Raw genomic sequence first — 14,010 nt, 5'->3', positions numbered from 1 at the left:
TTGGAAGTTCATGAGCGTGGCTAACACTCCGTTTCAAGGAATAACCAAAGTCCCTGTGTGTCCCTCTGTGTGGCAGGGTGGTGTTGGAGACCCTGCAGTCAGCAGTCACAGGCAGGGTTGGCAGGCAAGGAACCATGAGTGTCTAGATCAGTTCAGTTCAGTCACTCGGTTGTGTCCGACTGTCTGCCACCCCATGGACTGCAGCACGCCAGGCTTCCCAGTCCATCACCAAATCCTGGCCCTTGCTCAAACTCACGTCCATCAAGTTGGTGATGCTGTCCAACCACCTCATCCTCTGTTCTCCCCTTCTCCTCCTGCCTTCAATCTTTCCCAGCATCAGGGTCTTTTCCAGTGAATCAGTTCTTTGCATCAGGTGGCCACAGTATTGGAGCTTCAGCTTCAGCATCAGTCCTTCCAATGAATATTCAGGACTGATTTCCTTTAGGATGGACTGGTTGGATCTCCTTGCAGTCCAAGGGACTCTCAAAGAGTCTCCTCCGACACCACAGTTCAAAAGCATCAATTCTTTGGCGCTCAGCTTTTTTTATGGTCCAACTCTCACATCCATACATGACTACTTGAAAAACTATAGCTTTGACTAGATGGAACCTTGTTGGTAAAGTAATGTCTCTGCTTTTTAATATGCTGTCTAGGTTTGTCATAGCTTTTCTTCCAAGGAGCAAGCATCTTTTAATTTCATGGCTGCAGTCACCATCTGCCATGATTTTGGAGCCCAAGAAAATAAAGTCTGTCACTGTTTCCATTGTTTCCCCATCTATTCGCTGTGAAGTGATGGGACCAGATACCATGATCTTAGTTTTTGGATGTTGAGTTTTGAGCCAGCTTTTTCACTCTCCTGTTTCACTTTCACCTTCATCAAGAGGCTCTTTTGTTCCTTTTCACTTTCGGCCATAATGGTTGTGTCATTTATATATCTGAGTTTATTGATATTTCTCCTGCCAATCCTGATTCCAGCTTATGCTTCATCCAGCCCAGCGTTTCTCATGATGTACTCTGCATATAAGTTAAATAAGCAGGGTGACAATATATAGCCTTGATGTACTCCTGTCTAGATGGTTTCCTGTAAACACTCGACTACAGGAAGCACATGTGACTGGAGGTCCCCAGGTGTGTGTGTGTGACTGTGTGGGAACGACATTTGACTGGAGGTCCCCGAGTCTGTGTGTCTGACTGTGTGGGAACGACATGTGACTGGAGGTCACTGGGTCTGCATGTGTGACTGTGGGGAACGACACGTGACTGGAGGTCACCAGGTCTGCACGTGTGACTGTGCGGGAACGACACGTGACTGGAGGTCCCCGGGTCTATGTGTGTGACTGTGACTGTGTGGGAACAACACGTGACTGGAGGTCCCCGGGTCTGCATGTGTGACTGTGCAGGAACAACATTTGACTGGAGGTCCCCGGGTCTATGTGTGTGACTGTGACTGTGTGGGAACAACACGTGACTGGAGGTCCCCGGGTCTGCGTGTGTGACTGTGACTGTGCGGGAACGACACGTGACTGGAGGTCCCTGGGTCTGCGTGCGTGACTGTGCAGGAATGACGTGTGACTCCAGGTCCCCGGGTTTGCTTATTTGTGGACTTGAAATGGCTATTGGGTTGTGACTGCCGTTGTGCCCACGAGTAAAGCCAATGTGGAAAAAAGTGAACTAATTTAAGATAATTCAGCCTTGTTCTCTTTTGTACTTATAGAGCCTTTTAGAAGATCCTTACCCGATGGTCCGTTCTGCAGGGATCCTCGGTGTTTGTAAAATAACCTCCAAGTACTGGGAGATGATGCCTCCGACCATTCTTATTGACCTCCTCAAGAAGGTAACCGAGGAGCTAGCATTTGATTTGAGCTCCGCTGATGTGCGCTGTTCGGTCTTTAAGGTAAGCTTTTAAATTATAAAAGGAATACCTGTTTATTGTAGAATAGTTCTAAATTATAGAGAAAGAAGGAGAAGACAATGGCACCTCACTCCAGTACGCTTGCCTGGAAAATCCCATGGGCGGAGGAGCCTGTTAGGCTGCAGTCCATGGGGTCGATAAGAGTCGGGCACGACTGAGCGACTTCATTTTCACTTTTCAGTTTCATGCATTGGAGAAGGAAATGGCCACCCACTCCAGTGTTCTTGCCTGGAGAATCCCAGGGACAGAGGAGCCTAGTGGGCTGCCATCTATGGGGTCGCACGGAGTCGAACACGACTGAAGCAGCTCAGCAGCAGCAGCATAGAGAAAGAAAAATTTAAAAATCACCCCAGCCCTACTCCATAAGTATAGCATTATTCACATTTTTGTTGAATATCCAAAGTCACTTGTGAAGAAAACAGAATAAAAGTGTTACCCAAAATAGAAAAAGTCTACTTGAAATACTAGTTTGTCATGTATGTTAGTGGAGGGGGCATAGTGTTTTAGAACAGGACCTGCATGTATTTAAAATTTTTTACTGTTATTATATATCAGAATGAACTTTTTTGTGTACTGTATGTACTTTGCACAAGAACCAACAGGAACATCCCTTGTCCATCACCCATTTCAGCAGTTCCCAGGACACATCCACACTTGTTGCGTTATAGCTACTTCTCTCATCTCTCACACACAGTTACTTTGAAGCAAATCCAGGACATTTATCAGCTCATCTGTAATCATTTCAGTGTGATGTTTAAAATACATAGTCTTTTAGCGATGTCCTTGGTAGGTTCTCCTGGAGAAGGAAATAGCAACCCACTCCAGTACTCTTGCCTGGAAAATCCCATGGACAGAGGAGCCTGGCAGGCTACAGTCCATGGGGTCGCACAGAGTTGGACATGACTGAGTGACTTCACTTTCACTTTGGTAGGTCCTGTGCTTAAGACTTGGTGCTTTCACTGCAGGGGGTGCGGGTTTCATCCCGGGTCCGGGAAGTAAGATCCCACACGCTGTGCGAACAGCCAAAAAAATAAATAAAAAATAAGGTCTCTTAAAAATACGTATCTTTTTCCTAATAACTGGAAAGAGAGCGTGGTGCAGCGCGTCAGCTCTCCAGACTTGCGTGTCTGGTCTGAGCCCAGGCCGCTCTGTCCGATGCCCACCTAGGTGCGGGGACGGCCGTGGGGGCGCATGGGTCTGAGACGTGGGGGGTGCTGTGCCCCTGTTTCCGTGCAGGATCGAGTCAGGACATACAGGGGTGCAGTAGGCTGTGAGGAGGACTGGAAGGACTCGGACTCTGGCTTTGGGACCTCCCCACCAGAGCCTCCTGTTTCTTTCAATTCCAGTAAAACCCTTTAACGTTTAGCTCGGAAAGCTCTGAAGATTATTTCATAACTGCTTCAGTCTTGGTTGAATGAAGCAGTGGATGCATTGACTATCAAGCACTGAAACCAGATTAATGCATTCAGTGACTGCTTTTCTATGAAATTGTGTTGGCAAAAGTATTATTTTCTGTGGGTATATTTATTTTACTGATAATTTTAGTAAAGATAGAACTGAATTTTTCTTACCTGAACTTTTCCTTGTTTATGTTCCAATTTTGAACTGTTTGTCTTTCTTGTTTCTCGTAGTGTCTGCCGATAATTTTGGATAATAAATTAAGCCACCCGTTATTAGAACAGCTTCTGCCAGCATTAAAATACTGTCTCCATGACAATTCGGAGAAAGTGAGGGTGGCTTTTGTTGATATGCTGCTGAAAGTTAAGGCTGTGAGGGCTGCTAAGGTAAGGTGACTAGAGGTTTCTTATTTAGTACGTGAAATAAATAAGTTTATTTATTTTCATCAACAAAAGGACAAAGCAGTTCTAGCCCCACGAGCTTCTGTGACCACACTGTGAACTGCCTGAGGCCTGCGTCCTCACCGGTTGTGTCATAAAGTGTAATTGTTTCGTCAGCGTGTGCTTTCTGTTTAAAGACACTAATGTAAGCAGTCCCACCCTAAATTATAGTTTTACCATATACCTGAAAGTTGTTGTTGCAATATTTAAATGCTTGGCACACAGTAAGCACTTAAAATATTACTTGAACATATGGAATATAAGATCCTCATCCTCCAACATCTTACAGAAGGAAGCAAGGAGGTGTTGGTTGATTTGTGTGCATTTTGGTGTAAACCACTGACATGAGAGTGTTAAGTCTAATTCTGTTCAGCTTTTGGCCACCAATGTCACTTACGAGGTTGCTAACTGCATTATTATTGGTAACAGGGTTTTGTTTCCCTACACAAGAGTCCTCTGAAGTTTACTTTAGAGTAGTCTTCTGTCGAGGCTCGGGGTGGGAACAAGCTGACACTCTTGTCCATGTGGAATCAGTGCCCAGCCCTGGCGTGTGTTCATGCCGTGAAATGCTGCCGCGTGGCCATGGGGAGGGGCGCACTTGCGTGGAAAGACCACTAAGTTAGACAGAGGGAATGCAGGTGGGCTGTGGGGCGCCGCCAGCTCTGAGAACGGGGACACAGCTGTGTGTTCGCTCAGAGCCGCCTCGCACATCCCTGGAGGCAAACAGAAAGTGGACAGCAGTTTCTGTGGCCGGGGCGGGTACTAGAGGTCTGGAGACGGGCTGCGGGGAAGACTTGCCCCTCCTGAGCATGTACATTGGTTTATGCTTTTCAAATTTTGAACTGGATTTTTTTAATGAGAAAGGGATATTTTACGTGGCTTCCGTGGTCTCACTGCCTTGGTGTGTGGTCTGCTTCCGGACTGTGGCTGTCCATCCTTGGCCAGGCCACAGCCCGAGCTCCCTGCAGCTCTGCGGACGCCCTGGTGTGTGTGCCCTCCGGCTCTTCCTTCAGAGTTCCTGGTGGTCTGGGCCTTTGTATTTCTGTATGGAGTCTAGGATCAGCTTGTCAGTTCAACAGAAAGACTGGCTGCAGCGTTGACTGGATTGTTGTAACGGCCTGTTGAAAGTGTGGTTATGAGTCTGAAGCGGGAGTTGTGTAGTTTTGTTTGAAGTGCACATCCGTTTGCAAAGGACCACTGGGGACGGCTGGTGAGACGGCAGAGAGACCAGATGTCCTGAGACCTGTGGGTCTCCCCAGGAGAGCAGGGGAGGGGCCAGATAAGACCTGGACAATGTCTGTGACCAGAGAGTCTGGGATCTGGAGGAGGAGGAGGAGGAGGAGCAGAGGAGGAAGCGAAACGTTTAGTGAGACACTTCTTCTATCTTAATGCTTAGCTTGCCCAAGCAAGGTGGAGAGTGATTTAGCTATAAGATCTCGGAAGGTTTTGTTACGGGCACACAAGCCAGTTCTCTGAAAATCAAGATCACAGATGGACAGGCCGGTGGAGAGGCAGCTAGGAGGAGCGGGTGGGTGTCGCTCGCCCCTAGGTTGGAGCGCGCGCGCATGGGTGGCACGGGCAGGGCCCTGCTGTCAGCGTGCCGTCCTGGCCTCTGTGCACAGTGGGGGGCGTCCTGCCCTCAAGTCCCGGTGAGCTCTGGAGGGGCTGCCCCGGAGGGCCAGGCAGAGGCTCTGGGCACAGACACTGAAAGGTGGTGGATAATCCGCGCTGATTATACAGTCAGGTCCTGAGGCCCGGGGCCGTCAGCGCTTGGTTAATTAAGCTTCTGTTTATGCTTTCCATCCTCAGTGCTGGTGATTGCAAGTTGTTTACTGTTTGTTTTGAAATTCTGTAGTTTTTATACTGTATAGCTGAGATTTAGGCCAAATCAACAGTATACTAATATTTTTTTTTTAACAGTATACTAATATTGAGATATCTTTATTAAAAAACCAATTTGGGATTTCTTAATATGCAATTATTTTTAACTTTAGAAATGAAACACCGGTTAGCAGTTTTGTTTATGGTCTTGTCTGCTGTTAATGTCACCTGTGGGTAATATGTTTGGATAAAAATAAAACCTCAGGTAAGTGAAGAACCCTGAATTAATCCAAATTGTTCTGTTTTATTTCAGGAAAAGTAAATAAAAGAAAAATAGGTTAATGTGGGGCTTTTCTGGAAAGGCAGACTTGCAGGAAATGTTCACTGCATCGCCCACCTCTGGAGCCTTGGCATTCGGTGTTGGTGCCAATCACTTCTTTCCATTCAAGGTGGTCTGGTCTCCATGAGTGCTCAGGAACCAACCCTTTCAGTGTGAAGACCCTCTCTTTTTGGTGCTGTCCCTTGGTCAGGGTTTCCTGGGTATCTTGGTTGGTTTCAGCAACTTTGGATGAACTCTGGGGTCTTGAGGCTGAAGGGCCCTGCTCTCCCGAGCACCTGGCTTCCCTCTTTACATCTGGTGCTGTGCCAGCTGCTCTGGGTTGACAGTCTGCTGATGGTATGGCTGTCGGGCGGGTCCTGTCTTTCCTGCAGTAACTTTCAGAAATACCAGGCGTGTCTATGGAAGTGTCCCAGGGGCGTGTGGGCAGTGGTGTAGGGCTGATGCTCAGACGTTCCCGCCAGGGGAGTGTGTGCGTCTGAAAGTGCAAGGTCCTCGGACCTGCAGGGCGCACTGAGGTGTTGTGGGAGTGTGGAAGGCACTGGGCAGGCAGCTCACGGAAGCTGGTCCCCGGGAGGGGCCTTTGTGTTTATGGCTTGGAAACAACCTGAAGATACATGCTGATGAGAAGGATCCACCGAAAGTCCTGGAAAGGGGACTGTTGTGGGAGTCAGGTCCTTGAGAAACGTCCGTGTCGCTGTGCTGCTCCCGTTACACAGATGACAGGCTCTGACCCCCCATGACCACTTCCCATCGAAGTCTGTCTTAATGTCTGTTATTCTGTGGTGGTTCCCGTTGTTTTAAACTGCTTGTCAAGGAGTTTGGCCCTTTTCTATGGGTGGTTGGTGGACAACTTGGACGTTTCTGAGCTGAGGGCAGCAGGCAGTTCTATGTGCACGTGTGTGTGGCAGCTGGGGGTGGCAGAGGAGGCACGTGGCCACCCAGTCAGCACTCGGGAGATGGCAGGAGGGGTGCCCACCAGGGAGGCCTGTGTCTGAGGCGGGAGACCAGGTGCTCGCTTTAGCTTTCTGTGCCAAACCTGTTGCACATGTTTAAATCCACTTTTCACGTTAATGGCCCAAAAGTTGTGTTGTTTCAGGAAACTTTAAAATTATTAGGCTGATAATCATAACTCATTTGGGAGTCCACTTGCTGCCCTGATGGATTGTAATTAACACCGGCAGCCTCCTGCTTAGCTGCCATGCGTGTCAGTCTCCTTCAAATATGGGCTTGATTTCTCTGCAGAAGAGTCCCACGTCCTGGTGGAGTCATTTGAAATGAGTTTTCTTGAATATAAAAATTAGCTCCTTTTTGATTGTGATCTTGAAATTTTGCTTAAAATGTTCTCATGGTTTTCTTTTGCACATGTGCCACGTTCACAGTTTTGGAAAATATGCCCCATGGAGCACATTCTGGCCCGTCTGGAGTCAGACTCGCGGCCGGTGTGCCGGCGCCTGGTGGGGCTCATCTTCAACTCCTTCCTGCCGGTGAACCAGCCGGAGGCCGTGTGGTGCGAGCGCTGCGTGGCGCTGCTGCAGATGAACCACGCGGCCGCGCGCAGGTTCTACCAGCACGCGCACGAGCACACGGCGTGCACCAACATAGGTACGCGCGGCCCTGGGCCCGCCCCGCGCTGCGCCCCCACACCCTGCACCCCCTGCCCCTATGCCCCCAGGCCCCCGCACCCCACGGCCCCGTGCTCCCACACCCCCAGGCCCGGCCCTTCACCCCAGCGCCTCGTCCCGCTCCCCGCCAGCCCCGTGTTCGCCTCGTGCACAGCACAGCTTGGGACACGATTACAGGCAGTGTACACACACCAGTGCAGTTTTAATGAGGTCCCTTAACATAACGCTTTAATTATTTGGGGTTATAATTTCACTGTTAGAAAATTTTGTTAAAGAAACACGTTTGATTGTCTTACACGCTTTAGCAAAGCTGATCCACGTGATCCGCCATTGCCTGAACGCCTGCATCCGGAGGGCCCTGAGCGCCTGCAGGGAGGACGCGGAGGAGCCAGGGAAGGAGAATGCGAGCGTGAGTCCGGCACCTGCTGAGGGTGGGGCCGGGCGGGCAGTGCTTAGAGAGGGCGGGGTGGCAAGGCAGAGGCGCTGCTTCCACGAGCTGTTACCTTGGCAGTCTTTTATTTTTCATTTATTCCTTTAGTTCTGATACACCAACTAATTATTTTGGAGAATCATAAGTAATTTTTTGGAGCAACTTCCTGTGTATTCTTTGTAGTTCACTGTGGAGTCTGAGTAGGATCTAATACAAAGGAATTATTATTGGTGACACCCTTTCCCCAGTTTTCTTTACCTTAAGCGTCTGTGTTTTAATGAGATGGGGGTGGCACACCTGGATGGGCCTGTTGATCACCGTGTTTTACAGCTAGATGGTGGTGGGGCCCTAAGGATTTGTTCACTGCTCCTGCTCTAAGATCCTACTAGAAACATCATCGGGTTGAATTTCAGGATACAAGCTTCATTGAGAATAGTTTAAAATAATTTATCGAGGAGACTATGTAGCCGATACTTATTCAGAATCTGAAGTGATCAATTATATCATTAAAAAAGGAGCATTTAAGACTTAGATGCTTGTTACTTACAAACAGGATCCTAAGCTTATAAACAAACTGTCATGCTTATGTGCCTCTAAAGCAGGGTCCCCAGGCCAGACTGGCCTGTCTGTGGCGTGTAAGGAGCCAGGCTGCACAGCGGGCGTTCACAGATGCTCCCCATCGCTGGCAGTACCACCTGGGCGCCCACTCCTGCTGCTCATCAGTGGCACTAGACTCTTCGGAGTGTGAGCCCTATGGTGAACTGTGCCTGTGAGGGCTCCAGATTGCTCACCCCTCATGAGACTCTTAACGCCTGATGAGCTGGAGCTGAGGCAGTGATGCTAACGCTGGGGGACAGCTGCAAATACAGAGCGTCAATAGGTGAGGGGTTTGACTGCACAAGGGCCGCAGTGAGCAACTGCTTGCAGCCCCATATCAAAACCCTATCAAGTGAGTGGCAAGTGACAGTTAAGCTGCATCTGGTAGCAGGCTTTAAGTCAAAATCCCACACGTATTTTAGTCCATGCGTGGCCTGCTCATTGTTTTATTTACCACTTCTGTCCGTGCCTCTTTCTTATTGTGCCCAGTTTTGGTAAGCCCATAAGCTTACCCTAGCCAAAATGATCACAAGGCAAAATGTCACTGAGCTGCTGTGAAAATGGGGGAGACGCCATGGTGAGAGAGCAGAAGACTCTAACACTGCCGACAAAAAGAAGTGTGCATTGAAAAGAACACACCGAGTCCTACTTAAATTATGAGTTCACAGCAACAGGTGATTCACATTCTCCAAGCCTGCTTTGTAAAGTATGTGGCAACCAGCTATCCAGTGAAGCCAGGAAACCATCAAAACTGCTTCACCACGTGGAGACCAAGCACCCTGCGTTAAAAGACAAGCCAGTGTAGTTTTTCAAAAGGAAAAAACATGCACGTGAAGAACAGAGCAAGTACTGAAGGGCCACCACTTGATCAACTGCGTCTGCACCGAGAGTGTCATTCCTCCTGGCTAACTGCACTGCTAAACCGAAGGTGCCGTTTACTGTTGGGGACGAGTTGGTCTTGCCTGCTGCTGAGGACGTTTGTTGTGAACTTTTAGGAGACCCTGTAGTTCAAAAGGTGGCACGTGGTCCTCTTTTGGCTAGCACCGTAACTAGATGAATTGATGAAACAGAGGATAGTGAGGCACAGCTGTTGGACAGGATTGAATCACCGTGGATGCAGTCTGGCTTGATGAGCCTGCTGATGTTAGTGAGGCAGCAGTGCCTGGTGGTAACGTTTTCAGGAGGATGTGCACGAGGCGGTGTGCACTTTTGTTGCCAGCCAGCACCACAGCTGCAGAACTGTTCAAGTCTGCATGACTGCGTGCCAGGGAGACTGAACTGGGCATTTTGTGTCGGCATATACCGTGTTGCCGTGTACACGGATGGAGCAGCTGCCAAGACTGGGCGGCTTCTGGTTTCACTGCTCGGGTCAGAGAGGTCGCTTCTGAGTGTGTCTGTGCACGGTGTCATTCGTGGGGAAATGCTGGCCAGCTGAGAAGTGGCACCTGAGCTTCACGTTGCAGGGCGTGATTAAAGTTACCAGCCACATTTAAGTCCATGCCTTGAACGCACAGCTGTCTGCACAACTTTGTGAGGAAATGGATGCCGAGCGCACATGTCTTCTCTTACACACAGAAGTGAGATGGCTTTCGAAAGGTAGATTGCTGGCTAGGGTTTTTGAGTTACAAGAGCTGCTCCAGAGATTTCTTTTAGAAAAATAGTCATGGCTGGCAGCACATTTTAGTGACACAGAATGGGTTGCAAAACTTGCTTCCTTGTGTGACGTAGTCAGCCTGCTCCATGAACTCAATCGGTTGCTTCAGGTAGGATGACAGCTTGCTCCAGTCGGAAGGTAAAGTGGCTGTATTCAAAGGCAAATGAACTGTGAGGGCTGAGTGAGCACTGGGATTCTTGACATGTTTCAGACATAAGCAGAGGTTCTGAAAGAGACTGAGGAGGGCCATCCTTCTTGGTTCATGCACTGTTGAAGCCTCACTTGGAAAGTTTTGAGCATTACTTTGCTAGTGTGTGAGAGGAGTGCAATTGTACAGTAGATTGAAAATGTCCAGTCTACTCCATAATCCCATTTTGGTTGCTGTCACTGTGGAAAACCCTGCTTCATAAAGATAGGATGTTGGAAATGGAAGTGGGCCTTAGGAAGCATCACTTCGAACAAAACTACTGGAGGTGATGGAATTCCAGTTGAGCTATTTCAGTTCATAAAATATGATGCTGTGAAAGTGCTGCACTCAGTATGCCAGCAAATTTGTAAAACTCAGCAGTGGCCACAGGGCTGGATAAGGTCAGTTTTCGTTCCAATCCCAAAGAAAGGCAATGCCAAAGGATGTTCAAAGTACCGTACAGTTGTAGTCATCTCACACGCTAGCAAAGTAATGCTCAAAATTCTCCAGGCGAGGCTTCACCAGTACATGAACTTCCAGATGTTCAAGGTGGATTTAGAAAAGTCAGAGGAACCAGAGATCAAATTACCAACATTGTTGGGTCATAGAAAAAGCAAGAGAGTTCAAGAAAAACAGCTACTTCTGCTTTATTGACTACACCAAAGCTTTTGACTCTGTGGATCACAGCAAACTGTGGAAAATTTTTAAAGAGATGGGAATACCAGACCACCTGACCTGCCTCCTGAGAAATCTGTATCCAGGTCAAGAAGCAGAGTTAGAACCGAACACGAAACAACAGACTGCTTCCAAATTGGGAAAAGGAGTACATCAAGGCTGTATATTGTCACCCTGCTTATTTAACTAATATACAGAGTATATCATGTGAAATGCTGGGCTGGATGAAGCACAAGCTGGAATCAAGGTTGCTGAGAGAAATATCAATAACCTCAAATACACAGATAACACCACCCTATGGCAGAAAGCGAAGGAGAACTAAAGAGCCTCTTGATGAAAGTGAAAGAGGAGAGTGAAAAGCTGGCTTAAAACTCAACATTCAGAAAACTAAGATCATGGCGTCCAGTCCCATCACTTCATGGCAAATAGATGGTGAAACAATGGAAACAGTGGCAGACTTTATTTTCTTGGGCTCCAAAATCACTGCAGATGGTGACTGCAGTCATGAAATTAAAAGGTGCTTGCTCTTGGAAGCAAAGCTATGACCAACCTAGTTCAGTTCAGTTCAGTTCAGTCGCTCAGTCGTGTCCGATTCTTTGCGACCCCGTGAATTGGCAGCACGCCAGGCCTCCCCTGTCCATCACCAACTCCTGGAGTTCACTCAAACTCATGTCCATCAAGTTGGTGATGCCACCCAGCCATCTCATCCTCTGTCGTCCCCTTTTCCTCCTGCCCCCAATCCCTCCCAGCATCAGAGTCTTTTCCAATGAGTCAGACCAACCTAGACATCATATTAAAAAGCAGAAACATTACTTTGCCAGCAAAGGTCCATCTAAGTTAAAGCTGTCTATGGTTTTTCCAGTCGTCATGTATGGATGTGAGAGTTGGACCATAAAGAAAGCTGAGATACCATAAAGTGCTGAAAAACTAATGCTTTTGAACTGTGGTGTTGGAGAAAACTTTTGAGAGTCCCTTGGAGAGTAAGGAGATCCAGCTAGTCCCTCCTAAAGGAAATCAGTCCTGAATATTCATTGGAACGACTGATGCTGAAGATGAAACTCCAATCCTTTGACCACTTAATGTGAAGAACTGACTCATTGGAAAAGACCCTGATGCTGGGAAAGATTGAAGGCAGGAGGAGAAGGGGACAACAGAGGATGAGATGGTTGGATGGTTGGACTCGATGGCTATGAGTTTGAGCAAGCTTCGGGAGTTGGTGATGGACAGGGAGGCCTGGCATGCTGCAGTCCATGGGGTTGCAAAGAGTTGGACCCCACTGAGCGACTGAACTGAACTGAACTGATTATAACTGGTAGTAGAAAAGAAATACAAATTGGTATCTGGATGTTGTCATTCTAAGAACATACAATGGCTAAAAGCAAAACTTTCTGAGTTTATTCTTTTACTTTTTCCCATTGCTATCTACTAAAAATCTCTGCTTTAATGAAATCTTTGGAACTTAGCATATTTTTGTAAAGGAAAAGTGGTGCCTTTCTTGGGGACTTTAATGATAAGATTGCTATGTCTAATGTTAGAATGTAAAAACTAAAATCCACATTGAAATTTTGTTATTTTTGTCATTCACATAGTATTTTCTAACCCTTTAATAGTTTTACTGTTTTTAAATTTAGCCATAAGTCGTTCCAAGTTTTAAGAGCCTATTGAAAAACCTACCTTTGCATGGCAACTGTTCTTGTGTTTTCTGTACACCCTCTTTTGTTATTCAGTCACTCAGTCATGTCTGACTCTTTGTGACACCACGGACTGCAGCACGCCAGGCTTCCCTGTTCTTCACCATCTCCCAGAGCTTACTCAGACTCATTTGAGTCAGTGATGCCATCCAACCATCTCATCGTCTTCCACCCCCTTCTCTTCCTGCTTTCAATCTCTCCCAGCATCAGGAGGATCTTTTCCAGTGAGTCAGTTCTTCATATCAGGTGGCCAAAGTATTGGAGCTTCAGCTTCAGTATCAGTCCTTCCAATGAATATTCAGGACTGGTTTCCTTTAGGATTGACTGACTTGATCTCCTTGCAGTCCAAGGGACTCTCAAGAGTCTTCTCCAACACCACAGTTTGAAAGTGTCAGTTCTTCGGTGCTCAGCCTTCTTTGTAGTCCAACTCTCGCATCCTTATATGACTAGTGGGAAAACCGTGGCTTTAACTAGATGGACCTTTTTTGGCAAAGTAATGTCTCTGCTTTTTAATATCCTGACAAGGTTTGTCATAGCCTTTCTTCCAAGGAGCAATTTAATTTCACGGCTGACAAAGCATGGTCCACTGAAGAAGGGAGTAGCAATATTCTTGCCTTGAGAAGCCCGTGAATGGTAGTGAAAAGGCACCCTCTTTAGTTCAGTTCATTTGCTCCCTGTGTCTTTTCCCATTCCATTTGAGTAGCACAGAAATCCCAGCACTTGAAACGAATCATCCTTTGCACTTGGAGGTGGTGATGGGGTGTGGGCTTCCACCCCACAAACACGGAGGAGTCCCCAGAAGCCCTCAGGACACAGCGCTGCTGTTGTCCCCTGCCAGCCGGGCTTGGAAGGCGCGTGTAGGCCTGCGACTTGAAACCAAGCTGGAGCAGCCCTGGGTTGGGGACGGTGGACCCCTCAGACACCACACCGCACCCTTGGGGGTTCTGCCTGCCTGTCCTTTGCATTGCTGCCTCAGGGCTGGAATTCTGAGACGTGCTGTTAAAGACAGTGCTGTTCCCTTAGCAGTCGCGGTGCTTCGTTCTTTCACAGTGATTTTTGTCTTAGGCTCTGGACCAGACGCTGTCGGTGAGCGATGCCGCGTCTATGGCAGGGCTGCTGGAGACCGTGGTGATTCTCTGGAGGAGCATTCACAGGAGCCTGGAGAATAACAAGGAGGCCCGAGTGTACACCGTCGACAAGTTTGCTTCGGTGCTGCCGCAGTACATGCGAGTGTTCACGGTAA

The 14,010-nt window shown here is 47.9% G+C and overlaps 1 protein-coding gene across 3 annotated transcripts in view; it reads left to right on the top strand.

The window, feature by feature from the left end:
- NCAPG2 (non-SMC condensin II complex subunit G2) overlaps window positions 1-14,010 on the top strand; it is a 74,029-nt gene that overhangs the window by 33,626 nt on the left and 26,393 nt on the right. For all 3 annotated transcript variants that reach the window (XM_024990665.2, XM_059885565.1, NM_001192449.1), the window contains 5 exons: window positions 1,715-1,894; window positions 3,544-3,696; window positions 7,291-7,513; window positions 7,839-7,942; window positions 13,833-14,006. In XM_024990665.2, coding sequence (XP_024846433.1) covers window positions 1,715-1,894; window positions 3,544-3,696; window positions 7,291-7,513; window positions 7,839-7,942; window positions 13,833-14,006 — 834 coding nt within the window. The remainder of the gene's footprint in view (window positions 1-1,714; window positions 1,895-3,543; window positions 3,697-7,290; window positions 7,514-7,838; window positions 7,943-13,832; window positions 14,007-14,010) is intronic.

This window comes from Bos taurus, chromosome 4, assembly GCF_002263795.3.
Source record: "Bos taurus isolate L1 Dominette 01449 registration number 42190680 breed Hereford chromosome 4, ARS-UCD2.0, whole genome shotgun sequence".
Taxonomy (NCBI): Eukaryota; Metazoa; Chordata; class Mammalia; order Artiodactyla; family Bovidae; genus Bos; species Bos taurus.
The sequence above is the reverse complement of the archived record's forward strand: the minus strand, read 5'-3'. Positions and strand labels throughout refer to the sequence as shown.